Below are 13,190 nucleotides of genomic sequence, written 5' to 3'. Positions count from 1 at the left end.
ATTCAGTATATATTGGGGTCACGATCCCATGAAAAAGACCTGGGATGCCTCAGTCACCCATACAAAGAGGGTAGTCACCGGAATCACACTCGTGCGATGGTAAAACTCGTGTGCGATTATACACCAGCACCAGGGAGTGCAGAATATTTTGAGATAAAAAAGAAGCACACTTAAAGGGAACCCGAGGTGAGAGCGATGTGGATGCTGCCATATTTATTTCCTTTTAAGCAATACCAGTTGCCTGGCAGTCAGTCATTTTACATGAATATCTCATGTAAAAATCTGTCCAATGAATTTAATTTAGCGATCCACCATGATGGATGATAAAACAAGGAATTAGCATGTTGTTCTCACTGCTGTGTGTCTCGCTGATCATCCTCATTTAGTAAACGCTGGATAGAATTGGCTACTGTCGAGTAGCATGTCTGTGCAGCGATTGTTCTGAACAGTCAGTAGTGATCAGTCATTTAGAATGAAAAATCTTGCCCTTCTTGCTTTGCTGCTGACCCTTTGCAAAGAGGTACATTAATACTGCACTTTTTTATGTCTGTGCGTTGAGCCCTTACTTTCCCATAGATGAATTTTGTCCTGCAGGAACCAGAATTAGCAGGGGCAGGGCTGGATATTTGTAGGGCCTAATCAGATTTGAAGATTAATGGATCATTTTCAGTATAATTAATCATTACCTTTCTGTATCATATTATCTCCATGCATAGTGTAGATCCAGTTCCAGTTCAGAGTCACTGCTGTCCTGTATCGGCCGGTGGTTGTTAGGGCTCAGTACCAGCGCTGGACAGGCAGCCCCCACAGAGTCACATCCTAGTGCAGCTGCAACCACACTCACATGCAGGGTTGCGGTTCTCTGCCGCTAGGTAACGTCAGCACACATGTGGTGTCGCAACCGCTGCAGCTGCATTGAAATTGAACCCAAATGGCACAGATATGTCTCTCAGAAACAGCCCAGTGCTGCCCAGGATACCAGAGCTGAAATAAGCTAGAGAAACGGGCAGAGCAGGCATATACTGTGACCTGACCTGATGCTACCGCTTCTCCTTTGTGCCCCGCTATCTACCTAAATGCCCCTCCAGCAGCCACTTCCTAGTCACCGGAGTCGGGCACTACTGCACAGGGGCTGGCTGGGCTGCGCATGTCCTACAGCACGCGTCCATGGAGCTCTCTTTGCGCATGAGGTAGTGACGTCATACGTATGTGCAGAGAGCTCCCGGCCATGGGCACGTGCTGTAGGAGGTGTGCAGCCCGGTCAGCGCCTGCGCAGTAGTGCCCAACTCCGGTGACCCGGAAGAGGCTGCCGGAGGGGCATTTAGGTAGATAGCGGGGCAGAGAACGGGGAAGCGGTAGACATCAGGTCAGGTCACAGTACATGGCTGCTCCCCCCGTTTCTCTAGCTTATTTCGGCTCTGGTATCCTTTTAAAAAGTGGACCTGAACTCTTGCACAGGACAGAAGGACAACAGAGAGAAATGCTCCCTGTATGTATATAGAGAGTTTAGTCTGTTTAATGCCTCCTCATTTGTGTCTAATCACAAGTTGTAATTTGATCTCTCCCCTGTGTCACATGACTGCCATGGCAGATAAGCCCATTTGAAAGCACAGGATGTTTACAATCTGTCTGCTTCCATGAATGAGGAAGTAGAAACAGTGCAGATTTATTTTAGGATTTGTATCAGCTGTAACAGAAATGTTTTTTTGCTTAAAGGTTATTATGCTGTTGCATATCTTTTGGAGCAGAGAGGAAGTTCTTCTGAGTTCAGGTCCCCTTTAAACGAGGTTGGGAGACACCTGTACACATACTAGATTATTGTCTGAGAGAAAAAGTAAAGTATTATTCCACTTTTGTTGATAAGAAATCAGACAGTCCACCTATATTGTTTAAAGTTCTTTCTCTCATGTTTCATATTTTTAAATTTTTCTCACCAACATTTGGTTGAATGTTCTTTATCTGGTGTATAAGATGTCACTAAGCAGCGAGGCTCTTTCTCTATATATTAGATCTCTAAAACCCTCCCATGGTCCCCTCTATATGGTGATGGCCCGAACCTCGCAAACATGCAAACTTTTGCGAACCGCAATATACTTCAATGGGGAGGCGATGGGGGAGGCGAACTTTGAAAACTAGAAACATTTATGCTGGCCACAAAAGTGATGGAAAAGATGTTTCAAGGGGTCTAACATCTGAGTTTTTGCATGGATGAGTGGGATGGACGCCAAAAGTCCCGGGGAAAAATCTGGATTTGACGCAAAGCAGCGTTTTAAGGGCAGAAATCACATTGCATGCTAAATTGGAGGCCTAAAGTGCTTTAAAACATCTTGCAAGTGTATACATCAATCAGGGAGTGTAATTAGAGTACTGCTTCACACCGACTGACCAAACTCATTTTGCAACGCACCGCAAACAGCTGTTTGTGTTGTGACGGCCATGCTGGACTGGTGTGCACCATGGCCAGAGTGCAGGCCATGGCGGTTTTCAAGCCCATATGGTTGCTGGGCTGAGGTAGCTCAATGACAGAACAGTGACTGTCCAGCTGATCGAATTTGGTCTGTCCACAATGAAGCAACGACCTTATTATCTTGGGTGTGACCCCCTACCCGAGACACTATTATAGCCATCGGTCATTGCTTCATTGTGATACGCAAGCCCCTTCACCGCGGCAGGGTAATGATCACGAAGGGGAATTGACACATGTACATGCCTTTTGTTTCGTTGTTGCAGCTGCAGAGGTGCAGCCAGAAAAATTAGGCAGGCATGTACACGCACCAGAAAAATTATTGTAGCGGCCGCTGCTAGCAGCGGCCTTAAAAATTCAGGAATCCGCCTAGAGTTGGTGGTGGCGGAGAAGGCAGTCAAGCGGCCTGCAGGCAGAGATGCTGTGTGGGGACCGACTTAGTCTTGGGGCAGGCAGTCACACAGCGTGCAGGCAGAGATGCTGTGTGTAGGGACTGACTTAGTCTTCGGGCAGGCCTGAGCCAGACCAGACATCCGTGGTTAGATGGACCCTTGACCCAACGCTGTGTGCCAGAGATGTCACCACTTGCCTTTCAACTTCACGGTACAGTTTAGGTATCGCCTTTTTTGAGAAAAAATTGCGGCCTGGTATCTTCCACTGCGGTGTGTGGCTTTGCTTTTGTGTGCTGCTTTTCCTCAGGTGGTCATCCCATTGCAGTTTGTGCTTTGTAATCATGTGCCTTCGTAAGGTAGTTGTCCCTACGCGGGTCTTGGTCTTTCCACGGCTCAGTTTTCGGTGGCAGAGAGTACAGATGGCATTGCTCTCATCTGAGGCAGACACACAAAAAAATTTCCACACCGCTGAGCCCTGGGGTGATGGCACTTTGGTGATGGCGGCCGACTGAGTGTTAAGTGGGGTGCCAGAATCAGAGCAGGAAGAGGAAGATATGTCATGCTTCCGTGCGGAAGCTGAGAAAGCTGAGGTGTTCTGTGTTAGTCAACTACGTCCTGACAATATTGGGGGTTGATAGCACGTGCCTTCTTCTGAACACTGTACTTTGGTCGAGGGCCACACGAAATCACGACAGCGCGACTTCGAACAGACCTTCCAGGTGGCCTACCTCTGGCTCTGCCTTTTGTTTTGTCCATATTGGGGGGGGATGAAGTGAAAGGTATGCACTGACTTGACTAATACAATGTACAGTTACACAGGTGCAGTGAATTGGTATGCAGTGACTGCTGGTACAACAATGTGCGGTTACACAGGTGCAGTTAACAGGTATGCACGGACTGGTATATAAAACAGCGTGCAGTCACACAGGTGCAGTGAACAGGTATGCAGTGACTGCTGGTACAACAATGTGCGGTTACACAGGTGCAGTGAACAGATTGCAGTGACTGGTAGTACAAATGTGCAGCTGCCTGTAACACACACACAGGTACCCTGAACAGGTGCAATGACTGGTGGAATTAATAATGCCTGCGCTCACGTAGGTATAGGTAGGTAGGTGCACTGAACAGTGAACAGGTGCAGTGATTGGGATTACAAATGTGCAGCTGCCTGTCACACACACACGGACTTCAATGACAGGTGCAATGACTGGTGGTATTAACAATGCATGCGCTCACGTAGGTATAGGTAGGTGCACTGAACAGTGAACAGGTGCAGTGATTGGGATTACAAATGTGCAGCTGCCTGTCACAAACACACACGGACTGCGATGACTGGTGTTATTAACAATGCGTGCGCTCACGTAAGTATAGGTAGGTAGGTGCACTTAACAGTGAACAGGTGCAGTGATTGGGATTACAAATGTGCAGCTGCCGGTCACACACACACGGACTACAATGACAGGTGCAATGACTGGTGGTATTAACAATCCATGCGCTCACGTAGGTATAGGTAGGTGCACTGAACAGTGAACAGGTGCAGTGATTGGGATTACAAATGTGCAGCTGCCTGTCACAAACACACACGGACTGCAATGACTGGTGTTATTAACAATGCGTGCGCTCACGTAAGTATAGGTAGGTAGGTGCACTGAACAGTGAACAGGTGCAGTGATTGGGATTATAAATGTGCAGCTTCCTGTCACACACACACACACACACACACACGGACTGCAATGACAGGTGCAATGACTGGTGTTATTAAGAATGCGTGCGCTCACGTAGGAATAGGTAGGTAGGTATGTGCACTGAACAGTGAACAGGCGCAGTGATTGGGATTACAAATGTGCAGCTGCCTGTCACAAACACACACGGACTGCAATGACTGGTGTTATTAACAATGCGTGCGCTCAGGTAGGTATAGGTAGGTAGGTGCACTGAACAGTGAACAGGTGCAGTGATTGGGATTATAAATGTGCAGCTGCATGTCACACACACACACGGACTGCAATGACTGGTGGTATTAACAATGCGTGCGCTCAGGTAGGTATAGTTAGGTAGGTGCACTGAGCAGTGAACAGGTGCAGTGATTGGGATTACAAATGTGCAGCTGCCTGTCACACACATAGTGGAAGCTGAGAAAGATGAGGTGTTCTGTGTTAAATAGTCAACTGCGTCCTGACAATATTGGGGGTTGATGGCACGTGCCTTCTTCTGAACACTGTACTTTGGTCGAGGGCCACACGAAATCACGACAGCGCAACTTCGAACAGTCCTGCCAGGTGGCCTGCCTCTGGCTCTGCCTTTTGTTTTGGGGGGGATGAAGTGAAAGGTATGCACTGACTTAACTAATACAATGTACGGTTACACAGGTGCAGTGAGCAGGGCCGGATTTGGGGGCAGGCCACCAAGGCCTGGGACTAGGGCGACAGAATCCATCTCATTCCGAAGGGCAGGTGACAGTTCAACTGTATCTTTCACCTGCCAGAAGAGCCGCTCGCCCAATCTGCAAGTGTGCAGCCGCCCCGCTCTGACTGTCTGCCTGAGCCTGTGTGAGCAGAGCAGCTGACGGGGGGCGGTTGCCAGTTACAAGCGGCGCACTATAAGGATTTCAATCGTTTTTATTGGAATTTTAAATTTTTTTTACAAACAATATGTTTCGGTCGGCGCACTATAAGGCTGCAGAGAACCTGCATGCAGACTCTCTCCCATTTCTCACCCCGGGCAGTGTCAGTTACTAGCTCAACTTCAGTTACTAGCTCAACTTGGCTACCATTTGTTCTTTAAAGTGGCAGCAGCTCTTAGGAAGGTGGAAAATGGAGGAATAAGGTCCGCCTGCCGGCCATGTGCTTTTGATGAAGCTGGTTTGGGGGTGTGGCAATGCCGGCCCCCTCTGAGTTACCAACCAACCACAGTTCAAGTCCTTGGGGAGAGATTTAGGCTTAAACTTCTAAAAGGCCGTAACTCATAAACGGTACATGTCATATTTAGGTGGATAGCAGATTCCTGATTGTCAGAAAATACCGAATAATATGACATCAGACATGGCTAAGGCAGCGGGTCAGGTTCCTGAGAAGATTCATACCGCAATAACTGGACGAGATATTGCCATGAATGTTAGTTATATCAGCGCGTTGGGAAGACTTTAACGAATAAGACTATATGAATTTTATAGCTGTGCGATTTACGGTCTCCATATAATAGGTAAGAAACCATACATCACATGCATTCATATCTGTCCTTGTCGGTGCCGCCCCGGCTACTCTCTCATGGCCCCCTGGGAAGCCAGTTTCCTGGCTCTTTTCATGGAGCCAGTTGGCTGTGGGGGGAATGAGCTGGTCCCTGCAGGGAATCTAGCCACGTGCGACATTCCTGAGGGGTGAGGGGAATGCTTTGCTCACAGGGGGACAGATCTCTGGTTTAAAAAGAATACAAAAATGTCATTTTCTGATCGATTTCACGATTACACAACCAATCTAGGTCTAGCACGTCAATGGCAATCGGCATTAATAAACCGATTGCGATTGCGTTCTCGTTTCTCACGGCTGTTCCGTGACACACGGTGTTCCCTGTCTGGCCACCAGCCAAGCAGGAAGTGGCGCACGCTGACGGTCACTTCCTGCTTCCAGTGTGCGTTAGTGTATTGTAAAAATATGCTTGCGCACCACGACGTCACAACAACGTAGTTTTTGTGTTTCAAAGTTTTTATTGAAAATTTTACATAAACGTCGGATGACAGGAAGGAAGGAAGGAAAAGCTCATATAATACAAAATTTTGTACATAGGGTGAGCATGGTTAACAAAATAGTCATATAACATGAAAGTACCAAAGTCTTCTAGTCTTTAATTGCCCAGAGTCAACAACGTAGTTTTTAAAGAACCTGCTTCACCATAGAGTAACATGACTTCTGGGCAAATGCAGGTCGCCGCGAGTCCCGCACTGTAACGTAGTTCTGCGCTGGCGTTAGGCACAGGCACAGTCACACTTCCGGCAAAGCATACCGCAACGTAAGAAGTACCTTCCCCTTAGGGATATATTAGGCTGCTGTAGCAGTGCGGCAATTTGCAGCACCGTGCCAGTGTGAAAGGGCCCTCAGTCTTGCCTAGTATCTATGAACCCACCTTGGCAACTCTCTAGCTGGCCCCATTTTAATACCTGGAGGTTCCAATCAGATCTCTTTCTAAAATCCTGAGAATCCAGCTGTTTGGGTTCCAGGACACCACTGCACTCCGGAACCATCTCTTTAGTGGAAATTGTATGAGCCCGAGTTGTCTGGCTAAAGATTATGTGAACATGATATGCACCAGACCTTGTTCTCTACTGGTTGTTAGTGTATGTATATTCTGTGTGAGAGCACAGAACGGCTGCCAGGGGTGGAGGAACCCCCAGGTAAGTGGATTTTTGTTTGTCTTTTTCCCCTGGACGTATCCTTTAAAGTACCCTTGAAAACATTGAATGAAGCCCATGGTGGACTATATTACCTCCTCCATAGACGCTTGACGCTGTTTGTTGTCTTCGGGTCCCTACTGTTCCCGTCCCTTTAAGTACTAGACTGGACACTTTTCTGGAAGTTCCCCTGAGCGGCACCACGCAATTCAGAACTGTGCAGGCAAGAGTTCTGAACCGCGTGTGCACAGCAAAAGTAAGCAAGCACTTTTCCAGGAGCACTTTCTTTTACTGTGTATGTGCGGTACGAAACGTATGCATTCGCAGTTCCGAATCGCTAGGTGGCTGGGGACAGAAGAGGACTGGGCATAGGAAATGGGAGGGATCTCTAAGGACAATGAGCACTGTCGGGAGACTAAAGGTGGCCACACATCCGGCGACTTGATGGCCGATCTACCATCTACTTCAGTTATCATAATCGAATGCCTGATTGACGATGCGACCAGAACCCCCCGGCACTGTCCCCCCTAGTGTAAAATGTGGCCCGGTCCAGTATACTGTACCTGACGGTGGTTGCCACGTGATTGCGGGCGTAAACGTGAAACACACACCCCCACCCCCCTCCCCCCATTGCCCCATGCAGAATACTTTACCAGATGCTAGTTGTCACATGGTCGCCAGCGTACACGTGGGCAGATGTGTGATGTCACACCCAACGGTGTGGGGCGCATGTATGTCCACGGAGGACAAAGTGCGGGGCCAGCTGTGTACACCGACAGGTAAAGTATACTGTACGGGTCATCGGGGGGAGCATTTTATATTAGAGGGGACAGCGCCAGGGCCAGCGAGTCGGCGGATGCGGCGTCACAAGGCCGATTCCTGAGAGATGATATATTGAAATCAATAGGGAATAGGCCTGCAGTGTATGAGCAGGCAACAGATCTCTCTCTCTGATCAGATTGGATCAGAGAGACCTGCCTCATGGTCGATCTTCCATCGTCTGATGTATGGGCACCTTAGCGAGGAGATAATCTGGCCCAGCATGGGTTCTATTATTCTCCCAATGGATGATTGGTGTTGTTTCCCTTTGCTGGATGATTTTTTTTTGACTAAAGGTAGCCATACATTTAGCGATGTATGGGCAGATTCGACTAAGAGACAAATTTATTTCTAATCGAATATGTTTTTTGTTGATTCTGCCCATACACTACAGGCCGATTGCCGTCCGATTTCAGCATGAAATCTTAACCAGCCGGGCGGTATGGACGAGCTCAGCTCGTCCATCACCGCCGGAGGCTGCCGCTCAGGCCCTGCTGGGCCGATTTTCATCAAATAAAGAGCAGCACACGCAGCCGGCACTTTGCCAGCCGCGTGTGCTGCCCGATCGCCGCCGCTCTGCGGCGATCCGCCGCGAGCAGCGGCGAAAGAGGGTCCCCCCAGCCGCCTGAGCCCAGCGTAGCCGGAACAAAAAGTTCCGGCCAGCGCTAAGGGCTGGATCGAAGGCGGCTGACGTCAGGACGTCGGCTGACGTCCATGACGTCACTCCGCTCGTCGCTATGGCGACGATGTAAGCAAAACAAGGAAGGCCGCTCATTGCGGCCTTCCTTGTTTATTCTGGGCGCCGGAGGCGATCGGAAGAACGCCTCCGGAGCGCCCTCTAGTGGGCTTTCATGCAGCCAACTTTCAGTTGGCTGCATGAAATAGTTTTTTTTTTATTTAAAAAAAACCCTCCCGCAGCCGCCCTGGCGATCTTAATAGAACGCCAGGGTGGTTAAGGGAATTGGTTGAGTCTGCACCGCAGCTGCCCCCAATGTATAATGTGCGTGTGCCCAGTGTGTGCATTTATATGTTACCTGTCCTGTAGCAGCCTCCGCGCGGTGTCCAGATAGCTCTCCGTACACGCCACTGGCGCATTGCATCTGACGTTACGGACTACGCGCGGAGGGCCGGAGGCTGCTAAAGCACCGGTAACGTATAAATGCACACACCGGGCACACTTATACATTCGGGGATTTCATCGTCTCGTTGCTTGTTCTGGAAATCGCCACTGTACCGCCGCACACCAAACCAACCTACTTTGGCAGGACATCTTGCGGCATGCACGATCGGTCATGCGACCAATTTCCGTCCTGAGATTGATCACTTTGTCAGACGGGCATGCACTTGACGGCACCGATTTTCATCCAATTTGATTATAATAATCGAATTGGATGGTCAATCGGCCGCCAAGTCGCCTGATGTATGGCCACCTATCTCTATCTCGAACAGGACAGACAGAGGGTTCTCTCAGTAGTATACAAAAGTTTACTTTTGGTCCCAGTTAGCATTAACTCTGATTTTTTTTCCGTTTCTTTTATTGCAATTATTTTAATTGTTATGGAGTTCCGCTCTCCCCTGTTTTTTTCCAGGCACAGTGCGGCAGCTGAGCTCAGAGCTGGATGCAGAACACAAATGCACAGAATAAACTCTACTGTCTTCAGATTCAGAACGTGGTCTCTGTTGCTATGGAGACGGGGGCGGGCTGCAGCACGTCATCAGTGTGTTCTGTCATTCTTGGAGCTTCCAGTGCCAGGCCTGATTCTTGGCCTCTGCTAGCTTCTCCTGCCTCCTAGTGTTGTCCGGATCATGAACGATTCGGATCTTTGATCCGAATCTATTTAATGAGTCGATCATCCGAATCATCAAAATGAACGATTCGGATCGCAAAAGGGGCGGGGCCAGGAGCGACACGCCCCCTCTCAGCGGGCAGCGGGGTACTGGAAGCAGAGCTGAGATGGATCGCTCTGTTGGATGTGAGGCAGCCTTGCAGGGAGACAGGTAGATGAGAGAGAGGGGACATCGGTGCCACTGCCAGATATGTGTAGAGCACACATACTGGCTGTAACGTGCTGCCCATTATAGGCTGGCTGTTCCGTAGTGCTGCACAGTGAACACATTGGAAGCTTTTGGCTCAGCACAGCTCAGTAACTTTGCAGGCACTGTGATTGCAGCGTAATATGATCCTCCTGCACTCGGCACTAAACAGCTGCACTTATCTTCTGGGAATGCTTTCCTTCACTGTGTGACGTTTGCATGGAAAGTACACAGATGAGCATATAGGTGAAATAAATACATGTAAAGCATATGACTTCAGCATGTGGGTATTGTGTGCACAAACATTTCTGCTCTCTGCTCGTCCCTCCTCCCTTCTCTGTCCACTCCCTGCCCTCTGTCCATCTTCTCCCCTTCTCTCTGTGTGTCCACCCCCCTCCCCTTCTCCTGTCCACAGCAGGGAAAGAACTGTCCTGCTAGTCATCTCACCCCGAATGCTTCGGTAGTAAAATGATCCGAGATTCGGATCAAAGATCCGGATCTTTTCAATGATCCGATTCGAATCATCCGGATCATTGAAAAGATCCGAACTTCCCATCTCTGCCTCCCTGTGCTATGGAGAGCTTCCCTGAGGAGTTGGTGAGCGCCTTGAAGGAAGTGGTCAGCAGCAGCAGCTGGCAGTGTGTCGGGGAGGAGGGGAGATTCAGCTCTCCGTGCACTAAGTAAGTAGCTAATGGCACCTTTAGCAGTCAGTATCAGTCTCCTGCTGTGATGGAACTACAAGTGCCAGCATGGCCTGACATCCAACCTGTCTGAGAGATCTTGTTGGGATTTTTGTTGTTCAAGCAGATGGTGCAGCCTGTACTGCTGTGACTGGGAAGTTGGTGTTTTAACTTTGAGCTGATTTTTAACTTTCACCTCAGAGTTGATTTCTTGCATTTTGACGCAAAGTCAATACTTTGTGTTAACTAAGGTAAAATGGAAGTCCATTGACTTTAATTTTACCTTTCACATCCAACACTGCGTTTCGGCGTGTTGCGGTATGACGCAGCCAGGAGCTTTTAATCGTCCAGCGTTTTCCTGTCAGGTGAATTAGAACTACTGCCACTAATCAGCGTTGCACCGCAACATCCCGACGTCCACCGCAGATCATAACGCTTGCAGGAAATCGGCTCCTGGAAGCGTTATGTAATGTGCAAGAGCCCCGAGTAGAACTCCAACCCTCCAAAAGTTGAGAGTTTTGATACAGCAAAGAAGTATCAGAACATCTGTCAAGATTTAACTGCACTGTACAATTTGGCTTTTCCACAGCTCCCAACTGTCCCTTTTCTAGAGGGAACTAAATCCCTCTGTTCTTCCATGTGACTCATTTGTCCCTCTTTAGGACTGCTGTACAGATCTGTAAAAATATATGTACTGTATCTAAAATAATATTTCCAAGCAGTTTGCTGTGTGTAATGTATGTCCTTCTGTCCTGCACACGCCCCCTCCTGCTTCTCCCCTCTCTGATTGGCCGCAAGCAATGTCTGTCTGCCCAGCATACACCCCTCTTGACCCACCATAATGTGAATGGCCGTGGCGTTAATTGGATGGTACGCGCAGCGCACGTGTGGCAAAAAGGCATGTGTGACGCTGTAGAGAGAGATGGCGCATGCCCTCCTGCCCCTGACTAATTAGGACATTTAAAAAAAGACAATTGGATAAGTTGAACTACTGGCCTTTTACTGATGCTGATGGTCTTGCAGGCAGGACCACCGCTCTGTCATTGGGACCAATCACTGCACTCGCCGACTAGCAGTGTCAGTGGGCATCGTTCCTTCATTGTTTAAAGGGAAATTTAAAGCAAATTAAAAAAAACATTTTAACTTACCTGAGGCTTCTACCAGTCCCCTGCAGCTGCCTCGTGCCCGCACCATCACTTAGCAATGCTCCAGTCCCCCGCAATGCACCTCTTTCGACCAGGCGAGTCAACGGCCGCTGCGCATGCGTGGCCCTGGCCGCACTTGTCCCCGATCACGCTCTTGTCGCTGGGAGCATTCTGTGCATGCGCAGTAGAGATTTTCCTGTACTCAACGTGTGAGATTGCAGACCAGGGCCATGCAGCCAGAAGAAAAAGGAGTGCTGCGGGTGACAGAAACATTGCAGAGTGATGACGCGGACACAGGACAGCTGCAGGGGGCTGGTAGAAGCCCCAGGTAAACGTTTTTTCTTTTTTTTTCATTTGCTTTAGGTTCCCTTTAAAGAACGACGCCCACTGACACCTGATAGGTCACGGCTGCTCAAAGAGTGCAGTGATTAGCCTCAATGACGGAGCTGTGGTCCCGCCTGCGAGACCATCGGCACCAGTTAAAGGACTGTACTTCAAGTTACCGTAGTTCTTCCACATAGCTCGCTGAAGCTGCGTCTGGGGTCAGAGAAGGACACGGGGGACAGAGGAAGACATGGGACAAAGGGGGACATGGGTACACTAAGCGTCATATGACGCAAAATGCTTAGGTGGAGGAGCCAAGGAAATAAATATGGCAGCCTCCATCTTCCTCTTGTTTCAGGTGTGCATCAATACCTCTTATCTTCCTTCATAGATTATATTCAGAAGATGGGGAGCATCTGGTTTTAATTCACACAGATGGCAAATTCTACGCTATGGATTCCGCATGCCCACATGAAGGTACATCATACAAAATGTTGTTTTTATTTAAGTCTCATGCTTTCCTAGAATGTTGCTATGCATTTAATCATAAGGCTTAGAGTATCCACATTGGCAGGCATGGTGGTAATATGGGCCTACTGCTGATAATTGAAATTAACACGAAGACTATATTCACAGCACTGTGTTGCGTCAGACAATATAATCAATGATGGTTAGGACAACTATAGTGAGAGGGATTTGCAGGCTGCCTCATTTATTTCCTGTTAAGCAATAACAGTTGCCCGTCTATCCTGCTGAACCACTGCCGCTAAGACTTTTAGCCATAAACCCTGAACAAGCATGCAACAGATCAGGTGTTTCTGACATTATTGTCAGATCTGACAAGATTAGCTGCATGCTTGTTTCTGTTGTGATTCAGTCACTACTGCAGCCAAATAGATCAGCAGGGCTGCCAGGCAACTGGCTTGTTTACAAGGAAATTAATATGGC

At 48.6% G+C, this 13,190-nt stretch overlaps 1 protein-coding gene across 4 annotated transcripts in view; it reads left to right on the top strand.

The window, feature by feature from the left end:
- The first annotated feature begins 9,796 nt into the window (after positions 1-9,796).
- LOC137561173 (uncharacterized protein HI_0077-like) overlaps positions 9,797-13,190 on the top strand; it is a 40,303-nt gene continuing 36,909 nt past the window's right edge. For 2 of the 4 annotated variants that reach the window (XM_068272431.1, XM_068272429.1), the window contains exons 1-3: positions 9,797-9,845; positions 10,656-10,773; positions 12,634-12,719. In XM_068272431.1, coding sequence (XP_068128532.1) covers positions 10,667-10,773; positions 12,634-12,719 — 193 coding nt within the window. In that variant the 5' untranslated portion in view covers positions 9,797-9,845; positions 10,656-10,666. Of the gene's footprint in view, positions 9,846-9,883; positions 10,058-10,655; positions 10,774-12,633; positions 12,720-13,190 lie in introns of those variants that run through there. The other 2 variants (XM_068272428.1, XM_068272430.1) reach the window with 2 other exon arrangements.

The sequence above is a fragment of the Hyperolius riggenbachi genome, chromosome 3, assembly GCF_040937935.1.
Source record: "Hyperolius riggenbachi isolate aHypRig1 chromosome 3, aHypRig1.pri, whole genome shotgun sequence".
Taxonomy (NCBI): Eukaryota; Metazoa; Chordata; class Amphibia; order Anura; family Hyperoliidae; genus Hyperolius; species Hyperolius riggenbachi.
Note: the sequence above shows the minus strand (reverse complement) of the source record. Positions and strands in the feature narration are given on the sequence as shown.